This window comes from Vanessa tameamea, chromosome 17 (assembly GCF_037043105.1).
Source record: "Vanessa tameamea isolate UH-Manoa-2023 chromosome 17, ilVanTame1 primary haplotype, whole genome shotgun sequence".
Taxonomy (NCBI): domain Eukaryota; kingdom Metazoa; phylum Arthropoda; class Insecta; order Lepidoptera; family Nymphalidae; genus Vanessa; species Vanessa tameamea.
In genome coordinates, this window is record NC_087325.1 from 2,647,391 (window position 1) to 2,660,244 (window position 12,854).

The 12,854-nt window shown below is 31.1% G+C and overlaps 4 protein-coding genes across 4 annotated transcripts in view; 1 reads left to right on the forward strand and 3 right to left on the reverse strand.

Moving 5' to 3' along the window:
* The window catches only part of LOC113400588 (glyoxylate reductase/hydroxypyruvate reductase-like), a 501,977-nt gene that overhangs the window by 100,119 nt on the left and 389,004 nt on the right, over nucleotides 1–12,854 (reverse strand). The window lies entirely within an intron of this gene.
* LOC113400412 (zinc finger HIT domain-containing protein 1) lies at nucleotides 1,421–2,521 on the reverse strand. The gene is made up of 2 exons (XM_026639968.2): nucleotides 2,196–2,521; nucleotides 1,421–1,608 (listed from the first exon to the last, which is right to left on the reverse strand). The coding sequence occupies exons 1-2, from the start codon at nucleotides 2,519–2,521 to the stop codon at nucleotides 1,473–1,475; spliced, it is 462 nt and encodes a 153-aa protein (XP_026495753.1). The 3' UTR covers nucleotides 1,421–1,472.
* Nucleotides 2,531–5,322, reverse strand: Tfb5 (Transcription factor B5). The gene is made up of 2 exons (XM_026639969.2): nucleotides 5,288–5,322; nucleotides 2,531–2,717 (listed from the first exon to the last, which is right to left on the reverse strand). The coding sequence occupies exons 1-2, from the start codon at nucleotides 5,320–5,322 to the stop codon at nucleotides 2,531–2,533; spliced, it is 222 nt and encodes a 73-aa protein (XP_026495754.1).
* LOC113400414 (meiotic nuclear division protein 1 homolog) lies at nucleotides 2,748–4,318 on the forward strand. Its single transcript, XM_026639970.2, has 5 exons — nucleotides 2,748–2,837; nucleotides 3,050–3,186; nucleotides 3,368–3,473; nucleotides 3,962–4,108; nucleotides 4,178–4,318. The coding sequence occupies exons 1-5, from the start codon at nucleotides 2,748–2,750 to the stop codon at nucleotides 4,316–4,318; spliced, it is 621 nt and encodes a 206-aa protein (XP_026495755.2).

A 12,854-nucleotide genomic window follows, 5' to 3' on the forward strand; every position in this document is an offset into this window, starting at 1 on the left:
TCAAAACGATTAAAATTTCAATAAGATATTCGTTAACAGTAGTTACAAAATAATAATTGATCCAAATACGCAACAGGGTCTAAAGTCTATTTACTAATCTTATAGTTTTTCCTTTTTTTTTCAATAATATTGTTATTATTTGTATGGATTGGTCATTTGCTAGTTAACTGCAATAGTGGTACGTGTTTATTTGCACATTTGTGAACTGTTCTACCCTTTATTAGTAACGATATAGTGACAGCTGTTGTCACGAGTGTTGAATTATCGCAAACGCGAGTGTCCAATCACCCCTAACGTCCTCACTAATAGAGAGGGTTCTTGTAACATACGAACCGAATATATTATTATACTTATGTTATATATTTGAATAAGTACTTTTTTATTAATCTTTAACTTATGTGTTAATCGATTTAATAATAATTGAATTACTATTTATTTTCTTATCGATTATGATTTGTTAATACAATGCCGAACAATAGTTAATTTTCGAAAGCATTAAAAAACTATTAAAATGTATTTCTTTGAAAAGTCAGTACCATTTGTATCGAGCTTTTCCTGATGTAAATTATATAAAGTATAATTACTCGATGTCAGATTTCTTTGTTCGGAATTACTTTGATTAATTTCTTTGCGATCGTGGAATATGAACTTGTAAATAATCTGTCGTAATATGTTATATCAGCACGTGATTAAAATCATTATATGTCTTATTTTTGAAACATCGAAACATGCCGGTTTTCTTTCAATGAGTTAGTTCACCATCACACACGTGGTGAATTAAGAACACGAAACATTAAACAGATTCAAACAATGTGATGCTTGCCCAGATTCGAACATGAGATCTTCGATTACGATCGATGTTTTCTATTGATTTTGATTATTATTTAAAAAAAAAACTATATCTGTAAGTAGTTGCTTGTCCCGACTTAATACGGATTAAATTCATTTAAGTTATTCCCCTCCCCTTTCCCCTATGGATATAGGTTCAAATTTCCAAGGAGTTAGTTCTTTCTTTAGTGAACGTCTACGTCGCAAAAGAAGTAACTATGCTTAATTTCAAGTCTATTGGACCCATAGATTCAGGGATCTCATGTTGTGATAATTCTCGATGTTGGTACATGAGACAATTTCATTTCTTGATACTTATTGAAATACAATTATTATAAAAAAAAATATTTAACACCGATATACAAAATTATTATTTAAAATCACTTACTGTGCAATGTTTAAATAAATAAAAATCTTTTTAAAATGCACATTGTATTTAAAGTACAAGTGACGACACCTAGCGACGAATAGCATATTACTATTTAAGTTAGTTATTGACGTTAGAGGTCGTATATAATATTCGTTCCATACATCGTCGTTCTTCCTTTTAACAATAGATGGCACTAAACAACTAGATAAAAACAAACAGCTTGTAGGTTTCATTTTATTGAAAGAATCCTTGAATATCATGTATTAAGGTGGTTTTAAGCAGTCCATTTCAGACATCTCGTATCTAAATGTGTGCCAAGACATCGTACGCAGCAATATCGCGCTCCGCAAGGAATACACGTGTAGTTTGATGGAAATCCACAAACAGCACAAAAATGGCGGTCAGGAAATCTGGAGAAGATACAAATTGATTGAATTATTTAATAAATCAGTTGTGATTATTAGTTTTAATTTTCTGGTTTTAGTTTAGAAATTAAACATTTTTTTTTAAATATTTTGAATATATTGCACAATAATTGACGATTAACAAAAAATAATAAATGTATGTATCATTTATTTCAAATTCTTATGGACAATAAAAAACAAAATCATTCAATCAAATATAATGAAAATGAACTTTCTATCTAAGTGTAAAGTAACAGCTTGCAAATGTACCACTGTTGTATCAAAGCCTCCAGTGCTTTGAGGATTATAATACCAAGCTGCTCCAATGTGGGATGTTGGATATATATGTGGCAGAATTTTATTGAAATTAGACAAATTCATTGTATTGTCATGATATTTTCGATCACCGATCACAAGATTAATTATAAACACAAATTAAACACATGAAAAGGGACTAGCTGGGTTTGAATCATTATTAAGATGCATCTTTTTAACCATTGGGTCATCTTGGCTCTCAACCCTGTCTATGGATGAAAAAAAAATTACTTTAAAATAATACTGATATATTAGAGCATAGATTTATTAATACTTACTTAGAGGGTGGAACTTGTGCCGATAAATAATTGGGTGGATCAGGCCTAAAACTGGCATCTTCTTCAACTAACTGAGCAAATGTTTTTCTGAACCTCATTTTATAATACTCAGCACTCTTGGCTTTTTTCTTTCTTGTCGGTTTTTCATTAGAGTCTGCAAACTTCGGCACCTTTTTCGACATAACCAGATCTGCATGTGGATCTTCATGAAAATTATCTTGTTCAAGTGCCTCAATAGCTTTCCTAGCTCTCCGCTTTCTCGCTGCATCGTCTAACACTCTTCTCTTCTCCGCATCTTTGACTCTACCAGATTCTCTCGACGTCATTTTGATATTTTACAGTCCTTTATCATGTATTGGAAAACTAAGTTGGTCCATTAAATCATCCACACGAGCTTGTAATGTATCAATTATATCTGATGATATGAACAGATGAGTTTCGTCTAGATCTTGAAGAATAAACTTTCTACCAAGTGCAAGAGTTTCATCCAAGTGGAGAAGGAATTGCTTCATTGCTGGATCACTTTAAAACAAAACAGAAAACTTGAGGAGAATGTCCAAAAAACGAGGCTTAAGTGCTGATGAAAAGAAAACTAGAATGTTGGAAATATTTCATCAAAGTAAAGATTTCTTTCAGTTAAAGGTTAGTAAAGACTCTAATGGGTATGTACCACACATATACAATTAATTTAACAGTAACACATTTTTGCTTTTTTTTTTCTCTTTCTCACCTCCTCCTTTTCTAACAAAATTCTATGCAAATGTTTAAAGGCATGGGTGAGAAAATCCATCAGAAAGCTTATTAGCTTGTATTCTTGTCTTAATTAATATAATTATGGTAATATTTCTTGAAAGGAGCTGGAAAAAATTGCTCCGAAAGAAAAAGGAATTACAATGCAATCAGTGAAGGAGGTTATTCAAGGACTAGTTGATGATCACTTAGTGGATTCAGAAAAAATAGGAACTTCCATATATTTCTGGTCTTTTCCAAGGTTTAAATTAGTATCCATAATTCGCTATTGTTTATATTTAAGCAAAGTACATACTAAAATCAGCTATTTAATTAAAATAGTTTGAATGTGTTATAAATTTATGAAGTGTATCAATTCTATATTGTAAATTTTTCTATTATAACAAAATATAAGACATCAAAACTTTCTCAATTTTTTATAGCAAAACAAAAAATATAAAGAAAAGGAAATTACATGATACACAAAATGAGTTTGAAGATGTAACAAAAAGGTTAAAAAAGGTTGAAGAAGCGATTACAATCGAATCTGTAAGTAAATTTTAGTCATAAATAGATTATATATCTATCACAGCATGGGACCAAATCAAGTTTTTGTATATATCACCTCTTAGTTTGTAGTTAATTTATATCTATCTGCCTTAGCTAATATATTAAGCTTTATCATGATATCAAACTTTATCATAAAATATTTTTAACATTAGTCGATGGTCACTCCAAATATTAGCTAATAAATGATAAATATTTCTGACAGCACTAATGTCTATGTGCAGTGGTGACCACTTAAAGATTGCCTGCTTATATGTTAAACTATATAAAAAAAGAGTATTCATTCAAGAATATTGTTTATTTCAAGTGAAAATAATAACTATTATAAAGCAATATAAGAGTAATCTTGAATATTTTAGTACTTGGTAAGATACTAAAATATTCTCATTTCTAGTGATTTAAATTGATTCTATACAGGAAAATTGCAATGTTCAAAAATATAGTCTACATTAATATATATTTTTCATCAGGTTGGTCGGGAACCAAGTGAGGAGAGGAATCAACTTTTAAAACTGTTAAGTGAAGTCACAAAACAAGAAAATGAACTCAAGATGGAATTGCAAAAATATAGAGATTCAGATCCCGAATATATTGCTCAATTAAAAAATGAAATTGAAGTAATTATTTACTGAAACAGTACAATTTTTTAACATTTATTATATGTTATAATGATTATTGTTTTCTAGGACTTGAAAACAGCTGCAAACAGATGGACTGAGAACATATATATATTAAAATCATATATAAAAAATACTTTTCAAAAGGATAATGAAACAATCAATCAAACATTTAACATACCTCCTGATATGGACTATATTGAAAACTAAGATTAATATTTAGTACTGCACCACCTATATACTTTCAAGCTTTAAATTAGTTTAATTATTACATATTTCAAAATTCAATGGCTTCTTATAAAATATTGCAGAGGGAAGATTGACGTCACTCCATAAAGTCAGAATTCAAATGGTTTTGTTTAATATTATATTAACACTCTAAAAGACCATGATGGGACTGGTTATGATGTTTCCAAGTCATAATAATGTAGAGTAACAGCCTGTAAATGTCCCACAGCTGGGCTATCTTTCCCTTTTAAGGAGAAGGGTTGGAGCTTATCCCACCACGCTTCATTGTTGGTTGGTTGATTCACATTGGCAGAATTTAATAGAAATTAGACACATACAGGTTTCCTCACTTTGTTTTCTTGATCCATCAAGTATGAGATTAATTATAAACACAAATTGCTTTCCTTAGTTTGAACCCACAATTATTGATTAAGATGAGCATATCCTAACCACTGGGACATTTTGGCACAAGTTTATAAAAAAATTCAGCCTCATGGTGGTGGCACAACACTAAATAATTACCTAAACTTAATATTCTTTTAGTCCTTGTTTATTTTATTTTATGTGGGTAAAAATTCATACCCTTCATTACATTACTAAACTTTGTATTCATGTGTTTATGTTTGACCTTATATATTATATATATTTATCTACCTAATTTAAATATTTCATATTGTGAAGATGCATGGATAATCTTTTTTCCTTAAGAATTGTTTATTTATCCTAAAAATGACGTTCCTGATGAGTTTTGGTTTGTATGATGGAGAAATATCAGTAAAAGGGAGAGATTATAATAAATGACTTCTGGTGTAGTCATTTAACAGCAATTATGATTTGTATGGAATGGACTAGAAATATTCAGTAATGAGTAAAGACAAATATATTTTGTTTTCATACAGTATAAGCAGATAACAAATGCATTAGAATCATAAATGTTTCATAAATACGTACCATTCGACAAGAACTCCTTTCATAGCATTCACCATTATGCATTATTAGAGGTTATTTTCTGCCTCTTGAAATTTTCAATGAATAGAAAAGTAAAGAGTTGTTTGGTTTGTTGTGTTAAACAAACACAATTTTTTAATTATGGAAATCAAACATTCACGACATTAATCTGCAGGTAACAACTATAAAATAATATTGACAGTTGACAGTAGTTTTAGGTTGCCCGATTTTCAGATATTTTCTTTATCTTTGAATGCTCATAATATTAAAAAAAATGTATTAAAATAAAATTTAATTATCATTTAATTATCGCGTAAAATAAAATAATTTGTTAGTGTATTTCTCGGATTATAAATCAAAAGGTAGAAGGCGCGAGTGGATTATTCAAGTTAAGCAAAAAATCGAATACAAACTCAACAACGATTTTTTTTTTCTCTTTTCATTCTTTGTTGTAAAAGCATACATTTAGCCCCAAAATAATAATTAACCCCGAAATTGGGTAACAGTAACAGGCTTATGTTCATTCCTTATTATAATTAATAATTATTTGAAACATAAAGTCTGAGACTAATCATATTTGTTTCGTTTGCTCGCCTTTATTCAGGCAAAGATACCTCAACAACGCAGAAAACTAAATAGATTTTCATAGTACTTTCCTGGAACGCTTTATGTTTGAAATTTAAAACAGGACGACAAAAATGTTTTTCAAAGTACTTCGCTGGAACGTTTCTTTTTTTTAATTTAACGTTTGTTTATACCTGATATGTTTGGTTACGGGTTGTAACTAATATTTTTCGTATTATGTTTTCATGTATTTTGAATATTTGCACGTTTGAGAAAAATATTTATTATATTAGCTTTTTTATTTTACAAATTTATTAGAATTATTTTTTATGGTATATTATCGGCTGTCAGTTATAATATTACAATAACACATAAGTAAAAAAAAAAAAACTACAGAGTATCGTGAGGAGATGAACTACGAAAAATTTAAAGATTGGTTCATAGGTCAATTTTATAATAGACCTATGAACCAAAAGAGCCTATGACCATAATAATGGACAGCACACCCTATCATTCGGTACAAGTTAATGAACCCCCAAACCAGTCTAACCGCAAAAGCGAGTTGGTGAAGTTGTGAATGAAAACGGAGTTACAACAAATATAAAAATGTTAAAGACTATTGCCTTAGTGCGGCGTCATAAGCCACCAACTGCTATCTGGACGAAATGGCAAAAGAAAAAGGCCACGAGGTCCTGCGACTACCATTGCCAGTATAACGTTATTGAGATGATTTAGGCCAAAATAAATAGTCACGCCTCAAGAAATAATACATCGCCGCCATTTACGGCAAATAAGATGTTGGCCCTATTACAAGAGGCCATCAACAATGTTTAACCTGAAGACAGGTCGAAGGTTGTGAATAAAACAAAAAGGGATATTATGTCTGATTGGCATCGTGACATCCATATTAATAATACAATGGACTCATCGTTAATATTATCCGTTACAGATACAGATGATGAATTTAGTGACAATTCAGATGTTCCTGACTCTGATATAAGTTTAGACGAATAAAATCATTTTTTTATCTATGTTCTATTAATATAATTATAGACTATATAAAAACACGTTAAAGAAAAAGTTGCTCCTCAATTTCGATCGCCATAGTAGTTAATTTAATTGTATAAAATCTATCTATCTAGACCCATAGTGAAATTATTTTTGATTAATTTACCGCTTATAACTAAATGCTTATATAATATATTATATAATATATATTTATAGCCCGTCTCAATATGATATGATATTAAATAATACAGTTATATAAATGAAACTAGCGACCAACCCCGGCTTAGCACGAGTGCTATTTACTTTTAAAGAAAACGAGAAGTGCACTATGCAAGAATATATTTGATACGTTTTTATAATGTTTATTAATTATTTATAATTTTATGGTAAACAGAGTTAAATGTATCCACGGCTTATAGATTCAAATTTGGAAATTTTAACTGCCAAGTTCAAAGGTTTATTGCTACAGCCAGATATCCGACCACCACACATTTGCAAGCACATTTTGGAATTATATCTCCTAGTGTTCATACGAATGTTATAGTGTTAAAGTCAATTGAAATCTAAACTAAAATATTTATCTGAATATGTATTAATAATGAATTAGAGTCTGACTGACTGAGAGGAATGGCTAAGCACATTGTATTGCATTTTATGTCATTTTTTTATTAATTTGTAATCGTAGTGTACCTTGGAAAAAAGATACATTCTATTGCGGACTTTCTACAAAAAGCCCTTTTTAGAAATACTATTTTCTTAGTACATTATTTTGATACATCTAAGTTTTAGTCAGTGTTGGTTATGTGAGTGTAGATACGAAAACACTTTTTTGAATAGAAATATGTCATAGTTCAACTATTTTGTACAAAATATCTGTACAAATTATATAAGCCTTGCTTGTTTAGCGGTTTTTTATTATTAAAAAATGTATCAAAATCCGTTGAATAGTAGAAGAAGAAAGCGGAGATACAAGGAAAACCGAAAGCGAATTTGTTTTAGACATTTATAGATTTTGGTGTATAAAAGATATTTTAAGAAATATTTAATAAAACCATGTGAAACCGTGACCAGTTAAAATAGATCGTGATATGATGAATATGGCACAATATATAGTCTGAATATTGTATGAACTTGTTTACAGACTTATTGATTTGTATTAAATATATTCCAAAACAAAGTCCTCCCGCCGTGTTAGTCTGTGTAAACACGATAAATTCAAAAACTACCGTAATTATTATCATACCGTTTTCACTACGGGACGGAGTGGTTCATAAGGAAGGTTTAGGTGTATAATTAATAAGGTTTTGCTTAAATTGGCTTAAATATGACGATGATTGTAAACGATCCCAAAAACCAAGCCAACTGCGTGCTTTACTGGCGTACACCTAGTGCGATGTAAACGTGTATGGAAACTTACGCTACCCATGTGAAGGCGGGGCAGGTAGCTAGTTTATTATAAAAATTAGATATAAAATTAGACCATAATAATCTAGCAAATGAAACACGTTGATATGATCACGCGAAATATTTCTAAGAGTTGTGTTTCATCTCGAAGAAAAATATCACAATGAACTTTGTTTATTTTACCTTTCCACAAAACTTGATACTACGAACTATTTATGTAAGCGATTATTTCAGCGTATTAGGTATTCATAATAATTACATTAATTATTGCGAGTTTCCAGGAAAATTATATTGTTCTTTAGATATTTCAATCAGCGTTTGTTTATGCTGTACCTAATTTTATTTATTCTAGATTAGGCTTCAGTTATTGTCAATTTCATTATCTAAGTAATGTATTTTAAAATGTATGTACATTTTTTCACAAAGTCACAATATGCCAAGAAAAATATTTTTACGGAAGCAAGAAAATTAATAACAGAGTTAGCATGGGATATTTCAACATTCAGAGCTAAAAATGTACCGATAACCTTATCGTCACTTTAGCGTGCTGTTACGACATAGTGGCTTTTAGCTTTTAAACCATCGCGATGTCAATACAGTTGTTTTATACTTACCTGACATAATGGACCGTCTGAATAAGGCCCTTAGCACATTAGCAATTTTCTTGTTTATAATATTGGCTTTGTTTCAAAATTAATACGCTTTTTGGTTCTGTTATTAATAAATTATCTTTAAGAGTATGTGGGCATTTATTAATGTTTCTGTTACTTCTCATATTTTGTTGACAAATTGTGATACCGATTGTATATCAAATTTATCCAACACTCCTGGCAAAGGTGTCATCAATATCGATTCGATATTGTTATTTAAACCTATCTAATTATAAGTTTAAAATGCGGTAAGCATAGTTTTTTATTTAATTCCTAGCTAACTTGAATATTATTATTATTTTTTATTTGAACTGTTTCGAATATTAATATTTTAAAGAATTTTGTTGTTGTGATATTAATTCTTTGCTTCAAGTGTGTATACGACCTGCTAAGTAGTTAAGATGAGTACACGTACTGTGTCAAATGACTCATTACTTTCAGCGCACTTACTCACGATGATATTGCTACGAATTTTAAAATATACCTTTAACATTTTGTAAGGATAATTTTGAATGTACTAACACCGAAGAAATTTCAAATAAAATATGCTTTTACATTTGCAAATACATAATATACGTATTATATAAGTTGAATTCCGAGAAGCATCTCACAATGCTATCATGAGTTAATATGTAGCCTATTCCAACAGAAGGAGTAAAGATAAACAAACCATAGATTTACATATCCCATAGAGAAAATCGCTCTTAGCTCTGCTATATTATGCGCAAAAACAGTTCTTAATTAATATATCGTTGATCATAATACAATACTATTTCCACTTACTCTGTGAAACCAACTTTCGCCGGGGGTTTTTCCGAACCGATACGACTTGGGAACCTTCAAGAAAAGAGCGTACTCTATCCTGAAAGGCCGGCAACGCACCTGCAAGCCCCCCGGTGTTGCAGATGTCCATGGGCGGTGGTAGTCACTTTCCATCAGGTGAGCCTCCTGCTCGTTTGCCACCTATAACATAAAAAAAAAAACTTGAATACTTATCTACCTACCTTATATATATCTACTATAACTATCTATCAAAAGTTCCGATAATAATTTCACCGACATTCAAAGCGTCAATTTTTTGCGAGTTCATAATGAATACCATACAAGATCTCGAATTTCGATTTCGCGTCTCGTTATCTGTGATTGTATTACGAAAAATATTTGTTACGAGTAATCATGAACATCCCATACAATTTATTCATTCAATTCAATTCTTAGTTTAATGGCTTTTAGTTGTCCCGACAGAGTCCAGATTATTTCGCCAATGTCACGTAAGATGGAGAATACACGAATTAGATTGATCGGTACGCTTACGATAACAAACTCAATTAGATTTTGAACACAAGTATATTATAGTAGTAGCAATTTCCTTGTTAATCCTTAACCTAGAACAGCACAAATAGTTTTAATAATATGGTAAATTAAAAATAATTATTAGTATTCCAAACTATGTATAATACAACATGACACTCAATTTGACTATTCACAACTTAATTTTAGCATTAGCAGCCTGTAAATTTCCCACTGCTGGGCTAAAGGCCTCCTCTCCTTTTGAGGAGAAGGTTTTGGAGCATATTCCACCACGCTGGTCCAATGCGGGTTGGCGGAATACACATGTGGCTGAATTTCGTTGAAATTAGACACATGCAGGTTTCCTCACGATGTTTTCCTTCACCGCCGAGCACGAGATGAATTATAAACACAAATTAAGCACATGAAAATTCAGTGGTGCCTGCCTGGGTTTGAACCCGAAATCATCGGTTAAGATGCACGCGTTCTAACCACTGGGCCATCTCGGCTCTTAATTTTATTACATTTAATATATTTACATAAGAATGAACATAACTGACTAAAGACAAACGTCAACAAACATTCAACATTTATAGGGCGAGGGGCTTTAGGAGAGAGAATATCGTATTTACGACATAATATTAATGCCATTTGGGATGAAGTAGCTTGGGACGAAGGAATAGGATATGGGTTGCGGAATCTTTGTCTCGGCCACATTCACACAGCGAGTGGGCATGAACTCTTATTTCAAATCAAATCAAATCAATTTTATTCAAGTAAACTTCACAACGAAGCGTTTTTGAATCGTCGATATTATAAAACTACCACCGTTTCGGAAAGCAGCCTCCAGCGAGAAGAAACGGCAAGAAATTCGCATAGTTGCTCTTTTCATATAAACAGATTTACAATGCTGTTTTTTTTTACAAAAATTAGTGTCCTGTGAATAAACTTAATAAACTTTTTAAATTTCGTAAATGGTAAATTGTTGACATTGCCCGGTACCTTATTATATATGCGCATACCATTGCCCAAAAACGTTCTCTGTACCGTATGCAAACGGAAAGTAGGCGTTACAAGTTTATTCTTATTTCTTGTATTAATAGTATGTATATCAGCTTTTATGGAATACTTTTGTATATTCTTCTGTATAAACATTATATTATCATAAATATATTGTGAAGCAGCCGTTAATACACCTATTTCTTTAAATTTTTCGCGTAATGATGTCCTAGAGCTAATATTATAAATAGTTCGGATAGATTCGACTTATATAGATACCGGTAGTGGCCCAGTCTGAGAATTGTATTTGATCGTTTAGATAAAAAGATTTAAACTGAAATATTTTATTAAATTTGTTTTCAATTAATGTTAAAAGTGAATTATATAAAAAGTTGGGATCGTTTGAGTTATAATTAAAATTTCGAAGGTTACATTCATTTCATTTCAGCTAGGTGAGTGGATGTACATGCATGGCCGAGGCGTTACCGGCAGATAGTGAGAAATGACCCAACGGTCAGCGTGTCTGTGAAATGAAAACCAAAGTCACCTCGTAATTTCAGGCTGTAACGCTGAATAATATTTACTTTTAATCGATTTAGACGAAATCCAAAAAGAGTTCCATAATTTATTAATTTGAGCATTTGCAAGATTCAGCAAATATTGTAAGTAATAAATAAAATGTTCAGTACGAGATTGTGTAGCAATCTTAGCATATGAGTCTGCCTTCTCATTTCCAATAATATCAACTACTCATTCCACTGACTGGAAATTTATGAAGATAGCAGATACATATTACAACCTCATATTTGAAAAACTCACATTTGGAGTTTCTTGCGCACCTGACATGTTTCAGAAAGTGCTAGAAACAATGTTGTTGCAGTGTGAAGGTAGTTCAAACTTTATAAATAAAATTTATGGGTTTGATGAAAAAGAACATGATAAAGTTCTTAAAAAAAGCACATGAGGACAAAAGGACACGATGGATAATAACGTGCTTCTTAATGAAGAAAAATATATTTATAAAACGACGACCTCTCTCAGGATTCAGGAAGGAATAAAACCCCTTAAGAAATACATTTTTACAAATTAATTGTTGTAGTTTAGTGTCGATTCGCAACGATGAGCGATGTCCTCAAACTTTTGGGACTGAGATGTAATGTCCCCTGTGCCTCTAGTTACAAAGTCTCACTCACCAAAAGTTAATAAATTTACAAATGATAGCACAGCTTGAGGATTATATGAATTTGATTGGCTTTACTATTGGTGCTAGATGAGGGCTGAATACTTCGTCATGTAAAAGAGAGTTCATGTCAAAGAGGAATAATTTCCGTCCGTCCAAGTCACCCGGCCATGAGAAACCGTATCTGATGATTGAGCTACTGTGACAAAGCAAACGTGACGATTACTTCCCAGTGGGAACATTTTCATAGCGAGAACTTTTGTTATACGATGAGAATATTTTCACAGCTGTGTCGTAATAGTTCTATTAATTACTACTTAGTAATAGAATAAAATCAACTATCGAATAGTTTCGTTTTAAATATTTTAATTCACTATATTTGTCAAAGTACTTATTTTAATGGTTTTAACGTACTTACACTGAGTATGATATTGAGCCGTGAGAAAAATAAATATAGTGTCTAGTTTCAATTTCA